Source organism: Protopterus annectens, chromosome 8.part0, assembly GCF_019279795.1.
Source record: "Protopterus annectens isolate FY-2018-M chromosome 8.part0, PAN1.0, whole genome shotgun sequence".
Classification (NCBI taxonomy): Eukaryota; Metazoa; Chordata; order Ceratodontiformes; family Protopteridae; genus Protopterus; species Protopterus annectens.
This window is the reverse complement of record NC_056741.1, coordinates 925,745,761-925,765,675: the sequence shown is the minus strand read 5'-3', so window position 1 is coordinate 925,765,675 and position 19,915 is coordinate 925,745,761. Positions and strand designations below refer to the sequence as shown.

The 19,915-nt window shown below is 40.4% G+C and overlaps 1 protein-coding gene across 1 annotated transcript in view; it reads right to left on the bottom strand.

Moving 5' to 3' along the window:
• The window catches only part of NPHS1 (NPHS1 adhesion molecule, nephrin), a 1,231,105-nt gene that overhangs the window by 404,844 nt on the left and 806,346 nt on the right, over positions 1-19,915 (bottom strand). The window contains exon 18 of the mRNA XM_044079328.1: positions 6,860-7,016. Coding sequence (XP_043935263.1) covers positions 6,860-7,016 — 157 coding nt within the window. The remainder of the gene's footprint in view (positions 1-6,859; positions 7,017-19,915) is intronic.

Here is a 19,915-nt window from a genome sequence, read left to right as displayed (position 1 = left end):
GTACAATGATCTCATCCAAAAGGACATTCTGACTGTTAGTAGGGAACTTTCAGCTTTCTCAGATAGCATAGCTTGTACAGGTGTTAGAAATCACATATAAAAAGGAGAGTCAGCACACCGTGAACAAAAAGATTGCACGGAAAAATGCTACATGAAAAAAATACATGGCAATGTGTACAGCATCCAAGCATAATTTTGGGTTCACATGTGTTTACACAGGATGGTGTGCACTTCTCAAGATCAGGGAGAACTTTTGCAGCAGATCTATTGCAATATGTTTGAAAAACAGAAGGCAGAGTTTTTGTCAAGTTGAAAATTTAACAGTTCGCAGATAACAATGTTTGATGCATCTCTGATGGCTGTTAATGCTAGGACCATTAATAATAACATTTTATTGGAAAATTTTCTCTGTTCCAACAAGATTCATGATGGTATTGTTTGTGAAACATGGCTAAAGAACAATGACTGGAAACCAGTTCTGTCAGGGTATAAATGTATTCACTGCAACATGCATTATAACAAAAAGCAGGTGGAGGTGTTATGATAGGGATTACAGTTTGTTATGAGACCCGAGATCATTACATATTTAAAGATAACTCCAATACTGTAGATTGTGTAGCTGTGACAATACAAAGAGCCCTGAAACATATAACACTTACCGGAGTGTATAGACAACCAAAGTCAAGTGTTATCGCCTAGAGGAATTCACATATTTCTTGCATGAAACACAGGACAGCAGAGTAATAGTGGCTGGGGACACAATTTTACCAGAAACAGACTGAAATAATATTGATACATCAACATTAGTAAGGAAATGATTCATGGCTTGTGTTCAGGAACAATTGTTTCAAAATGTATAAAAAGTCTGTGCATAGATATTGAACAAAATAGGAGACCATTTTATAGATACATAATTTGGAGTAAAAACATATATATTGACTATGTGTAGATTTTAAAATGTATTCTCAAATACATCAGATTACAGATATATTTTTACAAAATATTATGCAAAGCAGTTTAGCTCCATGAATGGAGTCATAAATTGTCCTAGTGATATCCAGGTCAGCTCAGATACTAAAATCAAATTAAATTATATTTAAAAAGAACTACATAAACTGGACTGAAACAAAGCACAAGGAGGAGACAGAATTAGTAATAATGATTTCAGAACACTTTGGCATGAACTTACAGTACCATTATGTCTGTTATTTACTAGGTGGTATAAATGGGAAATTCCTCAAGATTGGAGACAGGCATTTCTTAAACCTGTCTTTAAGATATAAGGGAGTAAGACAAATTCATACAGTATATTTACTTACATGTTGCAGAAAAATAATGGAGAAGATTGTACTGGATAAATTAATGTCAGAATTAGAAACATTGGCACATGAAACCATATATCAGAATGCACGTGTTGAAAATAGATCTATTACCACCTGCAACATGATTTTCTATAACAATATAATTGTGACACCCCTGACCGCCTCAATAATCAAGGAGTCTCAATTGTCACTACTGGCAACAGTGGGGAACTTACACACTGGGAGGATGACAAGTACACACATAGTAAAGTGCAATTTCCCTTAAGAACACACAAAGATCACAATCAGTCTAGGGCTGGTTTCTCTATCTTTCTCCAGATCCCCAATAAGACTCTCCACTTGCACAGCTATAGGACTGAGATGTCGGATGAGTGGCAAAACCAAGATCTCCCAGCATCCTCTTTGTTCAACCAGTGCTTCATGTCCTTGCCCAAGTAGCTGACACACACGCACACACACACACACACACACACACACACACACACACACACACACACACACACACACACACACACACACACACACACACACAGCTACTTTAAGTCCCTTAGCAAAGGGTGACCAATCTTACTGGTACTGTTACTATTAATCCAACACCTCCACCAAAAAAAAAAAAAAACTCAAGCTAGTTTTTCAAATGACCCTTGAGAAACTCTGCTTGAGAGGGTTGACTATTTGGGAATACTTCACCCCATTCCCTGTCCCGAGAGCCCATCTGCATTGGCATTGTTAACGCCACTGCAGTGCTGCACTGTCATATCATATTCCTGCAACCCTAGGCTCCACCTTAATAACTTGGCTTTTTGCTGGCTGACTTGATGTAGCCATGTTAGGAGATTGTGGTTGGTAACTACACTGACTTTCCTTCCATACAGATAAGGCTGACGTTTCTGCAGTGCCCACACTATGGCTAGATGTTCCTTTTATACAGATGCATAACGTTCCTCCCTGGGTTGGAGCCTATGGCTGAGATATAACACTGGATGCTCTTTTCCCTCCAAGGAATGGCTAAGTACAGCCCCCACCTCATGGTTTGAAGCATCCAACTGCACAATAAATTATTTGCTGTAATCTGGACTGGCTAACACAGGGGGTTCTCACAAAGCTCCTTTAAGCTTCTGGAATGCCTGCTCACATGCTGGGGTCCACACTACCTTATCTGGCTTGTTTTTCCTTGTCAGGTCTGTGAGGGGAGCCGCTACGGTACTATAATTAGGGACAAACTTTCTGAGTACCCTGCTGTCCCTAAGTATGGCCTCACCTGTTTTTGGTAACAGGGGCAGGCCATGACTGAATGGCTTCCACTTTGACAGGTTCTGGTCAGACCGTACCACTCCCCACTCTATGTCTCAGGTAGAAGACCTCTGCCATACCCACCTGACTATTACTGGGCATGATGGTCAACCCTGCCCTCTATAGTCTGCCCAGCACCTCCCTAACACGCTGAAGGTGCTGTTGCCAGGAATGGCTGTAGATGGCAATATCATCCAGGTAAGCAAGGGCAAAACCTCCTGCTCCTGCTAGGATATGATCTACCAACCTCTGGAAAGTTGCTGAAGCATTTTTCATCCCAAAGGGCATTTTCATGAACTCATACAAGCCAGAAGGAGTCACAAAGGCTGATCTGTCTCTAGAACTGGGAGTCAAGGACACCTGCCAGTAACCCTTGGTAAGATCAGTAGTGGTAAGATACTTAGCCCCACCCAATTGTTCTAGGGCTTCATCTTTCCTAGGCATGGGGTAAGCATCTGCCTCTATGTGACTATTTAATTCCCTGCAGTCCACACAGAACCTGCTGCTTCCATCCTTCTTTGGCACCAGCACCACTGGGGAGGTCCAGGGACTGCTGGACTCCTGGATTACCCCTAGTTCCAGTCTTTCCTGTATCTCCTCCCTCAGAGGCTGTTTGAATCTCTCAGGCACCATATAAGGGGCCTGCTTAATAGGCCTTTGTGGTCCTGTATCCACATGCTGCTGCACCAGGTGGGTTTCCCAGTGAACATGTCCCCAAACTCCGGTAACACTGCTTGGATTTCTAGAACCTGGGTAGGGGATAGCTGCTGGGACATTGCTACCCCTTCCACTGAGGTGTCAGTCCAAGCTTCACTGAGGAGATCAGTGACAAGATCCCCCTCAGACTCCTTCTGACATCCAGTGCAAATACTCAGCACAAGGGCCTCTCTATCATGGTAAGGTTTCATCATGTTAACATGGTACAATCTGTGCCCCTGCCTCCTGCTGAGCAGTTCTACCATGTATTTAACATCACTGATCTTCCTTACCACCTTGTAGGGTCCCTCCCAAGCTACCTGCAGCTTGTTGTGTCTGACAGGAATGAGGACCATAACCTTCTGGAATGAGGACCATAACCTTCTGGCCTACAGCATACTTTCTGGCATGAGCATTCCTGTCATACCAAACTTTTTTTCTGCTGTTAGTCTTCTGCCAGGTTCTTCCTGTCCAAGCCCATGACTTCCCTGAGCCTTGTACTGAGGTCTAAGACTTATGCCACAACAGACTCCTTATGAGATTGACACTTACCCTCCCACTCATCTCGAATCAAATCTAGAGGTCCTCTTACCCTATGCCCATACAACAACTTGAAAGGTGATAAAACCTGTGGATTCCTGAAGAATCTCTCTCTAAGCAAACGAGATGGGGCAAATATTTGTTTCACTCCCTCTTAAACTGGTCTGCAAATGCCTGTAGCATCATCTTGAGTGTAGAGTTTAACCTCTCAACAAGACCATTAGTCTGGGGATGGTAAGACAAGCCAGCAGGTCTGATGTGAATCTGGCACCTCTGTCAGTCAGTATTTCTTTTAGGAAACCTACCCTTCTGTAAATCTCTAATAAAGCATTTGCCACCTTTTCTGCTAAAATAGAAAACAAAGCCGTATCTGTTAGCATAAGCTACTATCACTAGGATATACTTTTTCCATGAGGAACTTGGGGTAATCAGAGGCCCCACGATATCCATAGGTACCCTCTGAAATGGCTCCTCAATCACAGGCAAAGGCATCAAAGGAGCTTTAACCTTATCTCCTGCCTTGTCTACCTTTTGGCACTGCTCAAAGCTCCTACATTACCCTGTTACATCCCTGGAAATCCCAGGCCAATAAAAGTTCTGCAGAATATGTCTCTTGGGTTGTTTATGCCCATATGACCTGCAAAGAGAATATCATGGGCTATGGCTAGAAGTGCCAGATGGTAGGCTCTGGGCACTACCAACTGCTGTATTCTCTCACCCTCTAGCCTTCCTTCAGGGGTCCACCCTCTGTACAGTAACCCTTTGTCCCTGTTTACAGATTCATCTTTCCCTTGAGAATCAGGTGCCTCACTGGGCACCTCCCTCAGGTCTCGTAATCTAGGGTCTGAGAGCTGACCCTGTATCAACTGTCTCTTTGTAACCTGTCCCAGCTCCCCTTCCACAGGAAGACTGGCATACTCTGACAGCAGTGATTCACTGTCAACCTGGGTACTACTACTCACCTCTGCCCTTGCAGTCACTCTGCCCAAGGGAAGATCATTACCCACAAGCAGCTGTGTCTCACCTTCAGTCTCTCTGCTACAGGGTAGCTCCCTCCCTAAGTAACCACATCACCAGTCCTGGCTGCAAGTGCGCAGTCTGTATGGGTCCCCCCAGGCTACCAGACCCACATGCTTGTCTCCAAGCCTGACTGCATGTAACTGCATGCACACAGGGCACTGCATTATTAAAATCATTCCATATCAGGACATCTGCAGGGATACCCTCAAACACACCTACTTGCAGGCTTCCGTTTCCACCCTCCCAGTCAAGTTGAACCCTAGCCAAAGGTATTTGGAATGGGGTCCTTCTTAAAGCTCTGACTGGAGTAGACTGTCCAAGCAAGTAGTACTCCTTTTTAACCATTGCAGGCTTCACAATGGTTAGGTCAGAGGCTGTTTCTCTCTTAGCAGTGGCCTCGTTCCCATTTACTAAGATAGGATATAGCCACTTGTGGTAGTTTGGTACCTTTGTTGCTGCAAGACAACTTACTGCTGGATTTTGTCATTCCCACTTACTGGCTCTCCCATCTTTTGTTCCCCACCTTGCCTCCATGGACATCTATATGCTACATGGCCCACTGGTTGTATTTAAAGCATTTAACCCTCGGTCCTGGTACTGGCGGACTCTGATGGGGCAGCCTGGCTGCCCACCATGGGTTCCTTTAGACCCATGAGCAACACTAGGTGTCCTTTTCCAATGCAGTGATGCCCTGCTTGCTAGGTATAGGTCTCCCTTTCCCCCCAACTTATTTGCAGTATTGCATTGTCTATCAGCTAATCAGATTCTCATGTTCTCAGGCAAAGTGCTAAGAGCTTGTTCCCTCACCAAAAGGTCTACCAGGTTTCAAAAGTGGTGACCTGACATCCACTCGTGCACCTATGAAAATAAGTGCTTAGTTCAGCAAGATATTTACACACACTTTCATCTGTCTTGCGTCTATGCTCGTGAAACATTTTCCTATAAGCTTCAGGTGTTAACATTCTAAAAAAACCTTTTTTCAGGGGATTGTGAAATATCAGTGTTAGAATATATAATTAGTAGGTGGGTTGGGGTGTGGCCGGGCTTGCCCTTCTGCAAAAAAATGATGCTTTTTTTGCGTTTTTATTTTAAGTTCTGCATGTGCTGAGATTAATTTTCAGCACTTGTGTTGAGCCTGTCAACATGCATGATGTCGATCAGTTTGTTTAAACACTATGCATGACATAAATGGTATTCGATCAGTTTAAATAATTCCATGTGTGTGTGTGTGTATGTGTGTGTATACACACACACACACACACACACACACACACACACACACACACACACACATACACACACTCATACATATGCACACGTATGTGAACCTATATGAAGTTCCAGGGATTTGGAATTTTGCCCTAAAATGTATAAAGGGCTGAAGCTGTGTTACCAAACTACCCACTTAATATTATGCCTAATACTGGTCTATGTTCAGCTATCAAAAACAAACTATGGCCATTCAATTAATTTATTTTTTCAGTTACTCATGTTCAATAGTGCTCTGTATTTATGTTTTCCATACAACATTTAGCCATTTGAGGGTTTATGCTTTTAACAGCCAAATATAGACCCATCTAGTACTGCATACATATAGTCAGTAAAAAAATTCAAGAGGACAAAATTAGCACTTGGCTCTTTGCAATGTCTCTAATTTCCATATACATGCAGTCTCACCAAAGCTTCAGTTTGAACAAATCTTACAGATATGGACAGTTGAGTCAGTGTGTTTGGTATGGGTATATCAAACATAAATAGACTGTTTCCTGTATTCTGCCTGAGTAACTGCACCGCTTCATAATATATATTCAAATACTGAAGCAAACTATTACAAATGAAGTTTACTGCATGGGTTACATAAGTTAAATTGCTGCTTCCCTTATAAGCATGTTCTTACATGTGTATAATGGTCTGCAATGGTAAAATAATCACAATTTATAATAGTGATTAATCAGATCAGTTACACCCTGCTATTAGGAAAGCAGTACCTGGGATTGTTGAGGTCAATGGTAACTCCTTGTCTGGCCCAACTAAATTCGACGTTTGGCACTCCTTCCGCTTTGCATGTAAGTGTGGCCGTACTTCTTCCATCCCCTGAAGCTGCTACCTTGCTAAGATGTACTCCTCGTTGGATTTCTGGCTTAACTGTAAAAATTCAAGCAAGAAGACAGATCACATTTTGGAATCTCTGTACAATGATTAATGTAAAATTTTGATTTAAACTAATCTCTTAACTTTGGGAAATTCACTGATTTGAACTCAGTAACATTAACCTCAGCTCACCTGACCAGGTGTTTCCTACATCATCAGATTATTAAATGATACTTGCGAACAAATGCATTTACCTACAATGTCTGTCATATTAATGCCTCCTTAGATGGTATCAGTTTCATCCAGTCTTGTTTTCTGTAGCCAGGAATCAATATACTGTTTACTAAAATGGAATTTGTTTCTTTGTTGAGTATTTCATGTTCAGTGTAATCCTGAATGTGCGAATACATATTTATGATCTTTTTCTAAACTAAACAGAAAGCATGAATGACACTGAGAACCCTGCTACATCACATGCATAAGCAATCATTATTACAAGATGTTTTTAGTGTTCACAAACATGTTTTCTCATGGGTAATTGTAGGGACAGTATTCTGTACTAGCAGGAAAATGCATCATGTGCACTGCAGAGTGACGCAGTTTTTGTTTTTGATTATTTCTTTTTATAATCATATTTTTATTTATTTTTTTAATTTGCTGTCACTTTAGTCTAGGTCAGAATTTACTGATCACTTTTTGAATAATAGGTTCATACGCTACTACTAGGCTATTGGCCCAAGATCCATTTTAGGCCTAGCCAACGTTACCCCAAATTTACCAAAATATTGCTGATGTGTCAATACCCCAAGAAATTTTGAGCTATGATGTAGCCTTGTATACATCAAGCTTTCAGTGGCTGCCCTACCCTTTAGAAATGTAAGTGCCAAACCACAGATAAATTTGTGGTTACTCATTCATTGATCCCAGGTTTATTTGAATATGGTTAGGGTTGAGCTTTGTTTCACATGGATGGTCTTATTTCTAAATTAGTTAGGAAAGACACATTTGTTAATTAGCATTTGCACTTTTCTAGAGCACATTCATTTTTTTGTCAGGAAGAACTTTGTTGAAGGTCACTTTATTAGAATACCCAGATTAACTTCTGAGGATACAGTTCTGATAGAAGAATGCAATAGATTAAAAGAATTTTTATAAAAATAGGTTATCCTTCACCCTTAGTGGCTCTTACCTGTGAAGAAATGTTGGCATACAGATATACTAAATTTAATTCCATTTTTGGAAGGCACTGAAGGGTGACATAACTGCAGCAAACAGGTCAATAAAAATATACAAGGGACTTTGGATTTAGATTCAGCTTTTTTACTAACTTCTCATTGGATATGAAAAATACTTTAAACATTATGTTTGATAATTGGAAAGTTATAGTAGGTAAAATATAATTTAGTCAGCTAGTAGGAATAAGGCGTAAGATAGTTTTTAGAAAAGGACATAATATTACAAGTTTATTGGAAAGAAAGAAAAACCTCTGGAATTGGGAAAAGGGAAACCCTTCTACATCATACTTGCAACAGTGTTTAGTGAAAGTCCTTTTTCAGGTACATAACAATGAAAACCTTTATAACATTCCCAAATATTTTTCTTCTACATTGAAAGGAGTGGTTTATTTAGCCACTTCTGTATCTTGTCCAGTGTTTTACTTTGGAAAAAACTACAAGGTCTCTAGCAGAGATGGTGGATGAACATAATAATACCATAAAATATTTGATACTACGAATGCCTTGGTTAAACATACTTTGAATTGTATGTCTTTTAAAAAGTTTGGTTTCAGGTGATAGAGTAAACAGCACCTGATTTGAAGATTGGAGATCATAATTATTTTGTAGAAATAAGGGAATTTTATTGACAGTGAACATTGAAGCAATGTTTTCCCCAGGATTAAATGATAATGCACTGCAAGTAGCACAACACACAATATGCTTGCTTTTGATGCAGAAGGTTGTAGGTTCTATTCCGATGGTATGTTGGTGAATAGCTGAAACTGTAGTGTGTAGTATTTTAAAGTGGGAGGATGCTGCAGTCCTCATAATGTCATATATTATCTTTAAAATGTGATACAGATAATTTGATACAGAGAAGTTTTAAATGTTCTTGATTAGGTTGTCTGGATGATAGTAGGTATGATAGTAGTCATATGATTTGTGCTTATATCTGTGTTACCAGTGAAGTATTTATATTAAAGAAAAAGAAAGCACTTAAAACTTGAGTGGTTTGAGCGTTTCTTCAACAGTGATGTTATTGCATAATATCCACTGGTGTTATGAGAGAAAGTGTTTTTTTTTTCTTTTTTTCCTTTTTCTTTTTTTCTACTTAACAATCAGAGATAACATACTAGTCAACAGTTCATTATAAATTCCTTTCGCTGACTGCAAAAAATCAGTAGTCGTTAACGTCAGACCTCACCTATTAGAACTGATGTTTTACTACTCAGAATTTTATAATGAAAATAGGAATCTGATAGATTAAGGGGAATGAGCAGAAACGTTAACTGTAGCCACATCTAATTTCATTCCTACAAGATGACCTGTACCCCAATAGTAAACAGGACTGAATTTGAAATTCTTCACAGTATATACCATAACCACTACTGTGCTTTAGAGATGTTGTTGAATTGTTTGTGTATTTACTAATAGGAAGTACAGAAAATGCAGCTGGTAAATTAAATTACTGTATCACAAAGAAACTGCTTGTTATAAAATCATGCTATTTGTCATCTGTGTATACATATTATCTATGCTTTACATAGCACAATTTATGCTATATAAGAAACTCACATCAAAAGTATTTGTAGCAGCAACAGAAATTGAAGACATAGTTAACCTTTTTTATATAGTGTGGTCCTACAGTCATCTTAAACCAAGTTAAAGTCCACTTGCTATTACAAACTCAAGAAGATAAACTGGGTAATGTGATGAAATGAATGAAGAATACACATGGCAATCTTTGATCAAATTGTTACAGTGCCAATTGTATTGATTTATTTTAATTTGTATTAATTATTCCACTTTTTGACTCCTGTCAGCCTGAATATCTAATTCTCCTGGCCAACACTTAACCCATTTGTAACCTGGACTGAAGCTCTCTGTTTTTCCCCAATACATAATTATTAGAGGAGGACATACAGCTGTGGAAGGTTTTAGATCACATGTATAATTATTGTCTGGATCCTGGCAGGACTGACATTTAACTGGCTATTACTCATATATAACAAAATGGTGTCCACACTGCAATATGCTCATAAGGGAAGAAGAGTCACATCTAGGTGCCATTTATATAGTACTGCTATTTCAGGTCTGTACATTAAATGATCTCACCCTAGAAAATGTATGATCACCTCCTACAGAACTAACCATCAGGTAAACTAGAAGAAGAGTTTCTTCCCAAACCACCTCCTGCATGTATCCAGAGTGATAAGATGCAATCCAGCCATGGACTGTAAAGGACCACATCGGTGATGCAGGCAATCAACAGGATTCCATATTCGAAGGTGAGAGAGAAATGAGGACCAAAACTAAAGAACAGTAGTGATTTCCCACCACAGGGAGGCCACTAAAAATCCTAAAGTGGGCAGTCTCATTTCTATGACTAGTTCTGTTACTAGACTAATAAATATTGAGGAAGTAATGATATTATACATTCACAGGTAAGTACTAGGCAATCAATCCACAGACCATTGCAAGCCAGACCAGTAACTTCCTCCAGCATCACGGAGAGCAACACAGGATAGACCACAAACAACTGATTGCTACTTATCCAATTATGTAGGTTTACCTTGAAGGTAGCAGGGGTGTTACTCTGCATGACATGCACTGGAAGTGTTTCAGAAGCGGGGCAGTCTTTGGGGTATGACTCTGTCATGTGACTGTGTTATAGTTATCTGTTGATAAAGCTTTAGATCCTTTAACCAGTAATCTGAGAAACCATTTGTTTATGGTTTGAAATGTCAGCCTCATATCATGAAAGAATCTGTAAGAAACCTAATACAAAGAGAGGGCTATAATGGTCTTGAGTCCTTTTATCTTTCTAGTTAGCAAACTCTGAGGTATCTCAAGCTGAGTTATATGCTGACAGAAATATATACAAGAAGGGACCATTATATTCTATAACGAATTTGATGCTCCTGAAAATTGATTGCGTGTCTGTTGGGATTGTTTGGTTTACAAATGGATGCTATTACGTTTTTTTACTGGAAAAGCTGATTGAGACTCTGCCAACAACTATTGTGATGGAAAGGTTAGTTTTTTTTCCTTATATTACTTTGTTGCAATTTGTATTTCATGATTGCTTTCTTCAGTTTTGTACATTGTATTGTATTTTCATTGCACTATGGTTTAAGTGCATTTTGTTTTTATTGCATATTTAAACTAGGAATGAATCCAGGGTTGTGTCTTTTGTGAGTTGCACAGAAATTAAAACAGGTCAAATTAGATTAATTATCCATGAAATGTGGAGGAGCTAGGAACTAAACCTTGTATTTAAAAGGTAAAATAAAACATTTTAAGACTTTACTGAAAAAGCTTACTCAGACTTTGTCATAGATTTCTGGGAGGGAAAGATTAGTTTGTTTTTTCTTGTAACTTGTATTGCTTTATTGCTTTCTTCTGTTCTGTATATTGTGGTATATTTTCACACATTAAATGTTCCTCACCCTGTAGTTGTTGTATTTCCAAACTCACTGTCTCTCTAGTTGCTTGTCCCTTATGCTAACATAACCACATAAGTCATTCCCTCTCCTCTTTCACTCACTATTGCCAGTAAGCACAAAATTGTCATTTTGTGATGGCACTCCCTCATTCATCTTTTTATTCATTTAGCTATCCTTTGTTGAGTGGGTGAGTCTCACTAGGCTAGTTGCCACTTTTCAGAGGAGACCCAATGTGGTATTAATACTATTGGGGGAAATTTGGCCAGGGTATTAGAGAGCTTATCCTACTTTTCTAGTATGTGTCATGGAAACCTTTACATCCATCTGAGCTACCATCAACTGAAGCAGATGGATCCTCAGTTTATTATCTCATCCAAAGGACAACATATGTAGGAGTGCAGCACCCCCCATTATACTGCACTACAGTATCAGTAATCAATCTACCTAGGATAGGAATAGAACCCACAGCCTTTTGCACCAAATGCAAGTGTGCTACCTGTTACACCACTGATGCTATTTAAATTAATTGGCCCTCTGACTGCATTCCTTAAAGCCAGAATACTAAGTGCCCACCCCCATACAATCTATCTTGTTATTTTAAGAATAATGGCTCTCCCCTTAGACTGCTAAAGCTTGAGTTACCCTGTCTTTTATATCTAACTGCTTAGTGCACACTGCAGCACTTAGAATTTTAACACATTTTTCCATCTTACCTTTAAAGCCTGCAACATCTGGTCAAAGACCACCAGTCAGTAGGGAACCTGTATTATGCATCTCAGAAGACATCTTAGGATTTGTGCTTCTGTTTTGCTCCTGGTGACAGAAGGACCATATAGACATTATTTCCTGGAGACTGATGATCACCAGAAAGCATGATAACTGCTTCATAGGCATCAGATGGAAATTTGATACTGTTGTGCTCTCCTGGAGGGAGACAGAGTAAGGAATGCATTGATTCTTAACTGTCTCTGATTGGGCACTGAGTGTCTGTGTAGGACCTACCAGACTGGTCTGGTTGCTATTCAAGGCATCTACCAGGAAAAGGCTACAACAAGCCTACAGACCCCTGCATCATCTAGGATAGGCTTGTCAATCACCAAAGAGAATGTGGACTGCTGCTTATCTTGGGATTAGTGTTACTGTTTTGCTTCTTGTGAGAGAAGAATATAAGGGGTGTTGTATCTCAAAAGTAAGAAGCTCTGGTGAGACCAGCACTAGTAGTATCCAGATAGAGACCACTTAGGTGACTCCCCACTACCCATCATTCTTGACAAAGCTAATTCTTTTTTTTCAGGAAGTACTGCTTAAATGGCGACTGTCTAACCTAACTTCAGAATATTTCCCTAAGTACTTTATCCATAAATTGTAAGGGACTACCTTTGTAGTTTTCCCTTCAAGTGTTTGATGGTGCCCTATATAGATACAGGCACCTTGAGTTGACATTTTTCCTGTAAAAGTACCCTTGAAATTTCACGAGTATCTAGTTGCATACAGGTCAACTAGTTTGTGCAGTGACAAGCACTGCCTCCAGAGGTGCAAACCAGATGCTCCTGACTTTATTCTGTATTCTCACTGTTACTGTCTAATCAATAAAAAGGGCATGTTGCCATGGATATGAACTTTCCCAGTATCTGTTACCAGTTTGGTGGGAATGGACTTCCTGAGGCAATGTAGACACTGACACATGTTTACTAACAGCAGGCTAATTCTCAAACAAAATGGTATGTGAGAGGTGTATTTATACAATGTCACTGGAGTTAAAGCTCTCACATAAAAGAACTGTCAATCACTGTCAATCTGGTCATCAGTAGTATATACGCTGCACCCATCACACACAGCACAAAGCAGACACATAGACTCACATATGCTGAGGCACTTAAATGTAACCTTCCTAAATATCAAAGGCATCCTAGATGATACACACATTACAAATAACTACAGCAACCCCAAATGCAGCCTTTTAAAACAGTATCCACATCAAAACATACAGCCACATCTCATGGAGCCTCTACATCTAAGCCAATAAGGCAAGCTACAACACAATCCAACATTCTGGTCATTGCAGACTCCATTGTGAAACACTAATGTTTCTCTCAGTAGGCTGAGTTAGGAAAAAGTCACAGTCAGTTGCTTATCAGGGTCCAGGATCTGCAATATTATGCACACATTCAGGTCATTGGACTACACCTACCAGTATGATTCAGTCATAGTTCATTTGGGTACAAATTATATGAGACACATGTCCCTAAACTATATGAAGAGATGCATCATGGTGCTCTCAGAATATGTGCCCCAGGCTGGTATGAACTTAGCATTGAGCAGCATTCTACATTCTCCAAGGATGATGCCAAAATATGAACAGAAGATTACTGACTTTAATAATTGGCTTAGTTTCTGGTGTCATTCTGTGGGGGTGCAAAATGTGTCAGCAGGGAAGGAGATGGTCAACAGACCACACTACTTTGCCAGGGATGGTCTGCACCTCTCCCCTCTAGGCTTTTGAATATTAGCTACAACATTGTCCTCCCCCATAGTGCCTTTTTAGGTAATGCCAAACTGAAAGTACGTCCAACATAGCAAATCAAAATGAAGAAAATCTAAAGGTGTTACTGCTCAGTGCTAGGAGTCTAAACAAGAAACTCCTCTCCCTACAAGCTCTCCTCAGCCAACATAATGCTGATGTCTGTGCAGTCAATGATTCATGGTTTAAAGCTGAAGACAGTACTCAGGAAGTGCAAGGCTATAATGCTTTCCACACATTTAGACAAGCTATTACACAGGCAGGGACTAAAGATAAAGCTGTCTCGATTTACATCAAAAATAAATATACCTCAAGGATGGTTAAACACAATGACACATTCAATCACCATAGGCAAAATCCCATACCACTTCCTTACAGGCTATAGATCCCCCTCTATGACCCAGGAAACCACTAACACATATTTAAGCTGATTGAAAACACTCCCCTTTCAACCCAATATCAAATTCATGGGTGAATTTAATTACCCCACTATTAACTGGGAATCATATATAACACCAAATGTTTAGGCATAGAGATTCCTGGATTTTGTAAACCAAACTCCCCTGGTCCAGATTGTCAATATACTGACTGGGGCACAAACATACTGGATATGGAACTCACTAATATGGGAGATCACTGCTCCCCCCTATTGTAATGTCCTTTCTGGTAAGGGCAGACCACAAAATGGTCTCCTTTGAAGTAAACTACTAAAACCTGGAATCCCAAATAACCCTGTAATGTTCAAAAACTACTCTAAGGCCAGTTTCATACTATTAAGTGATAACCTGGCAAAATATCAACCCCCCCACCACAAACCTGAAAATGGTACTACCTATATATAGAACTGTTCAAAGAAACTCTTTCAAGCATGTTAATATCTGCTCCTCTCTCTAAGACTAAGAAGAATGCATTGATGAGCCCCAACAACATTCTAAACTGCCTTCTAAATAGCATGAAACAAGACCTATCAGGCCCTCTGGAATCACTATTTAATCACAGCCCCCAAATAGGCATAATTCCTCTTAAATGGAGAAAAGCAACTATCACTCCTCTGCACAAAGGTGAGACAGCTACAGACCCATAAGTCTCACTAGTCTCATAAGCAAAACCATGGAAAGAAATATCATGGAAATGATCAGTAATGATATAAGAAACCTCCAGATACTGAACCCAACTCAGTTTGGTTTTGTCAAAGGCAGGTCATGCCTACCTACTCAGCCCGGTGGACCCCTTGAGAAAGTCACCAAAGCAATGGACGAGGGCAACTACCTACCGTGACCTAGCCAAGGTATTTGACACAAAATCTCATTCAAACTTTGTTGACAAATTCAGAACATTAGGTATAAACCATTATGTCACCTTGTGACTCATAGACAGGATTCAGTTAGAGTTGTAGACTCCACCCCTTCAAAGAGGCCAGTCACCAGTGGAGTCCCTCAGGAATCGGTCCTGGGAACTCTTCTTTTTGGCATCTACTTCTCTGAAGTCGAGGCCAACATCAATGGGCTCTGGATGACCAAATCTTCAGATTTTTGCACACTAAGAGCAGTCACAGAATTCCCCCACTGATATTAATGTTTTCCAGGAAGGGATGAAACAGAAAAATAAATGGTCTCAGAGCCATGGACTCAAACAGAATGCTAAGAAATGCATAATAGTATCCTTTGGGAAGTCAACAATACCTGTTAATTAGCCTGTTGACAACACACCCTAAAATTCAATCCTATAGTAAGGGATTTCAGGACACACAGACAATCATTTAGCTTTTGACCATCATGTGTCTACAGTAGTAAGGAAATTTTCTATGTTGTGCAATGTATAGTCAAAGGTATGGCATCTAGGTCTAAAGAGGTCATTGTTTCACTGTCTTCGGCATTCATCAGACCTATCATTGAGTATAATCCCCTTTTGGTATGTACCTAACTAGGAACATTCAACACTTAGAATGTCCACAGAGGTTCCTTGCTAAAAGAATACCAGGCATGAATGCAGACCGCCTCAAAGCACTATCCCAGTATTCTACCTACTTCACTCTGATGAGGAAAGATTTATACCTGACATAAAAGGTATTATTGATCCCTACTTTGATGGATTTCCTGCATATCTGTAAAACAAACAGTACCAGCCAGAATTTTCCATTCTAAAGACTTAAACCTTCTCTGTGATATAAACCATATATTGAATATGAATTAATTATAATAACTCCAAAGTCACAAACAGAGGTCAAACTTCACCAATGGTAGCCAAATATTTTATTCTTTAACAACAGAATGAGCGCTTTCGTCTTGGATAACAAGACTTCATCAGATATCGCCACATCATTTTACTTTATTTATACTGTGTACCATTAATTCAATTCAAATCTAATTAAAATTTAAAGTCATATAGTACCTTGTCAATGCAAACTCACATAGTGAATTTATATTATGCTTATTATAGATAAGATAGGTATTCCTTCATGGAATACCTGAACAAGTGTACTACATACTTTAAATTTACACATGAGTGGAACAAAACAAGTATAAATTATTTAGATACTACTATCACTTTAACTCCACAAGGTTTCCAGTCAAGAATATACAGAAAGAACACTTGGTGTAATAGTTATTTACATTACACTAGTCACCATCCCATGGCCCAAAAAATTAACCTTGTCAAAGGACAGGCAGTCCGTATTGCAAGAATGACCTCTGATAAGGAAGAACTTGACAAGGAGTTGTACAATCTAGGTAACATGTTCATGGAGAGGGGTTACCCTAGAGAGACTGTGCAAGATGTAATAGATGAGGTGATTAGAGGATGGGGTATCAGATATAAACCAATACTGGGAAACCCCACTGGTCTGATAAATAAGAATAATTAAAAATTCAAAAAGCTTGTGTAACTGAGTTTAATGGATTCACAGGAATATTTGCTGGAGGATAGCTGGAGGATAGCTGACAAGAAACTAAGGGTAATGCTGCTAAACGCCAGAAGTCTTAACCTCAAGATGCACGCACCTGAAGCTCTCCTCAGTATGGAGAACATCAATATCTGTGACAGAAACCTGGTTCAAGGCTCCAGAGAGCACCCCAGCACTACCAGGCTATACCTCATATCATGCTTTTTGGTCCCAAAACCTGGACCGAACCACAAAAGGAGGGGGGGTTTCCATATTTATCAAGGATATCCACACCTCCAGGTTAGTGGCATTGCACAAAGTATCGGAGACCATCCATGTGCAACTAACAGTGGGCAAGACTGCTTTTCAGTTTATAGCATCCTACAGACCACCCTCTCAAAGTCAGGAATCCCATTCGGCTTTCCTGAAAACATTGGAGAACATGAAGATCTCTCTGAACACCATTATATTGGGCGACTTCAACTACCCAAACATTGACTGGGAGCACTACTCAAGCCCCAGCACCTTAGCCCAAAGATTCCTGGAAATTATAAACTCAAATGCTATGGAACAATTAGTCACCACTCCCACAAGAGGGGACAACATACTAGACCTGATCATTACCAACATGGGGACTCTATGCTCCACACCAGAAGTATATCCCTCATTGGTAAGATCAGACCATAAATTAATTTCACTGGATGTCCACATCCCGACCCCACCCCAGCCCAGAAAACCACAGTGAAAAACTTCTCAAAAGCGAACTTCTCACTTCCCAAAACCAAAGTGGAATCCTTCAAGGCCCCAGGGCGAGTGGAAACTACAGCCCAAACTGCAGAATCCTATATAAATGCATTCTACGGACATCTCCAGGAATGCATGGATCATGCTATCCCAAACAAAACCAAGACCCAATCATCCAAAGGCAAGCGTCCAGTCTGGTGGACCCCTGCCATAAATAAACTGTACAACAGAAGGAGAAAGCTACTACATGATAGAGCAAAATCCCTAATAGGGAAGGCATCTCTGATCAGTACTAGCAAAAAATTACGATCCCTCATAAAATCCTCCAAGGCCAGCTTCGAGAGAAAAATTGCACAGGACACCAAAGACAATCATAAGGCTTTTTCAGTTATGTTAGAAACCTGGGATGCAACTCCCAGACTTGTTCTGAGTTGATTCTAAACGACAAAAAATACACTGAACCCACAGACATCGCCAATATCCTGGCAGACAGGTTCAGTGCAAACTTCTCCACCCCCTCCCCCCAAAAGAGCAAGTATCTATCCCAGCAGAGGGCTGCCTCCCAAACATCTCAGATGCTCAGGTGAAGGCTGCCCTCTCCAAAGCAAAAAACACTGCTTCCATGGGACCAGATGGCATCTCAGGTTGCGTCCTACATGAACTACAAGAGGAACTAATCCCTCAAATAAAACAGCTATACAATCTCAGCCTCACTACAGGATATGTGCCCACAGAATGGCGTACAGCAACAGTGGTCCCACTCCACAAAGGTGGAGCCTCTACGGACCCTGGAAACTATTGCCCCATAAGCCTGACTAGCTTAGTCTGCAAGGCTATGGAGAGGATCATCATGGAGCTCATAAACAAAGACATTGGGGACCTACAGACACTAGATCCTAACCAGTTCGGCTTTGTCAAGGGCAGATCCTGCCTTTTGAACCTGGTTAACTTCTTTGAAACAGTCACCAAAGCCATAGATGAAGGGAAGGTAGTCCACACAGCCTATCTGGACCTTGCAAAGGCATTTGACACAATACCCCACTCAGGCATCATAGATAAGCTATCCAGCTTAAATATAAACCCCTATGTCACAAGATGGGTTGCAAACTGGCTCAAAGACAGAACCCACAGAGTGAGAGTTGCTGGAGCCATGTCAGACTCGAAACTGGTCACAAGTCGCGTCCCACAGGGTTCTGTCCTGGGACCACTCTTGTTCGGTATATACTTTTCCGAGGTACAGGCAAACGTGGGAGGACTATGGCTCACCAAGTTCGCAGACGACTGCAAACTGGGCGCCATAATCAACTCTCCAGCTGACACAAACATCCTTCAAAAAGGTCTCACAGAGACAGATAACTGGTGCCAGCGCCATGGTTTAAAGCTAAATGCCAAAAAATGTATAGTCATACCCTTTGGCAAAAACAATGTGCCCACAAATTACCACATAGGCGGAAACCCATTAAGTACAGAGAAAGTTATTAGGGACCTGGGGACCCAAGTTGATAGCAATCTCTCCTTTGAAAACCACATTGCCAAAGTGGTTAGAAAGACCTTCTACATAGCCCACCTCATCACGTAGTGTTTCACATCTAGATCAAGAGAGGTAATCGTGCCCCTTTATTCATCCCTCATCAGGCCTATCATAGAATACAATGCCCCTTTTGGGATGTACCTTACCCAACACCTGCAGCAATTAGAAAGACCCCAAAAGTATCTCACCAAGAGGATCAAGGGTCTCAAACAGATGCCATATGCTGCTCGGTTAAAAAAACTCCAGCTCTACTCAGTTGCATACCGCCTACTTCGAGGCGATCTATGCCTGACATACAAAGCTATGTCAAATCCAGAATTAATAGACATGCTCCACCTCAGTAAATCTAAATCCCTTAGAGCCACAAACTCGAGGGACTTGAACCTCAGCACAGAAATAAACAGAACTTGCTGGAGGGACAGGTTCATAACCCAGAGGCTCCCTTCGCTCTGGAATAGAATTCCAGTTCATGTGAGGCAGAGCACCTCACTGAATCTCTTCAAGAAGAATCTCAATAAGTGGATGGGGGATCGTAGGTTTGTCCCAGGGATTACTCCCGTGTCACTATTAGACAGAGGCAGAGTAAACTAAACCTTAAAAAGGGCACAGTATA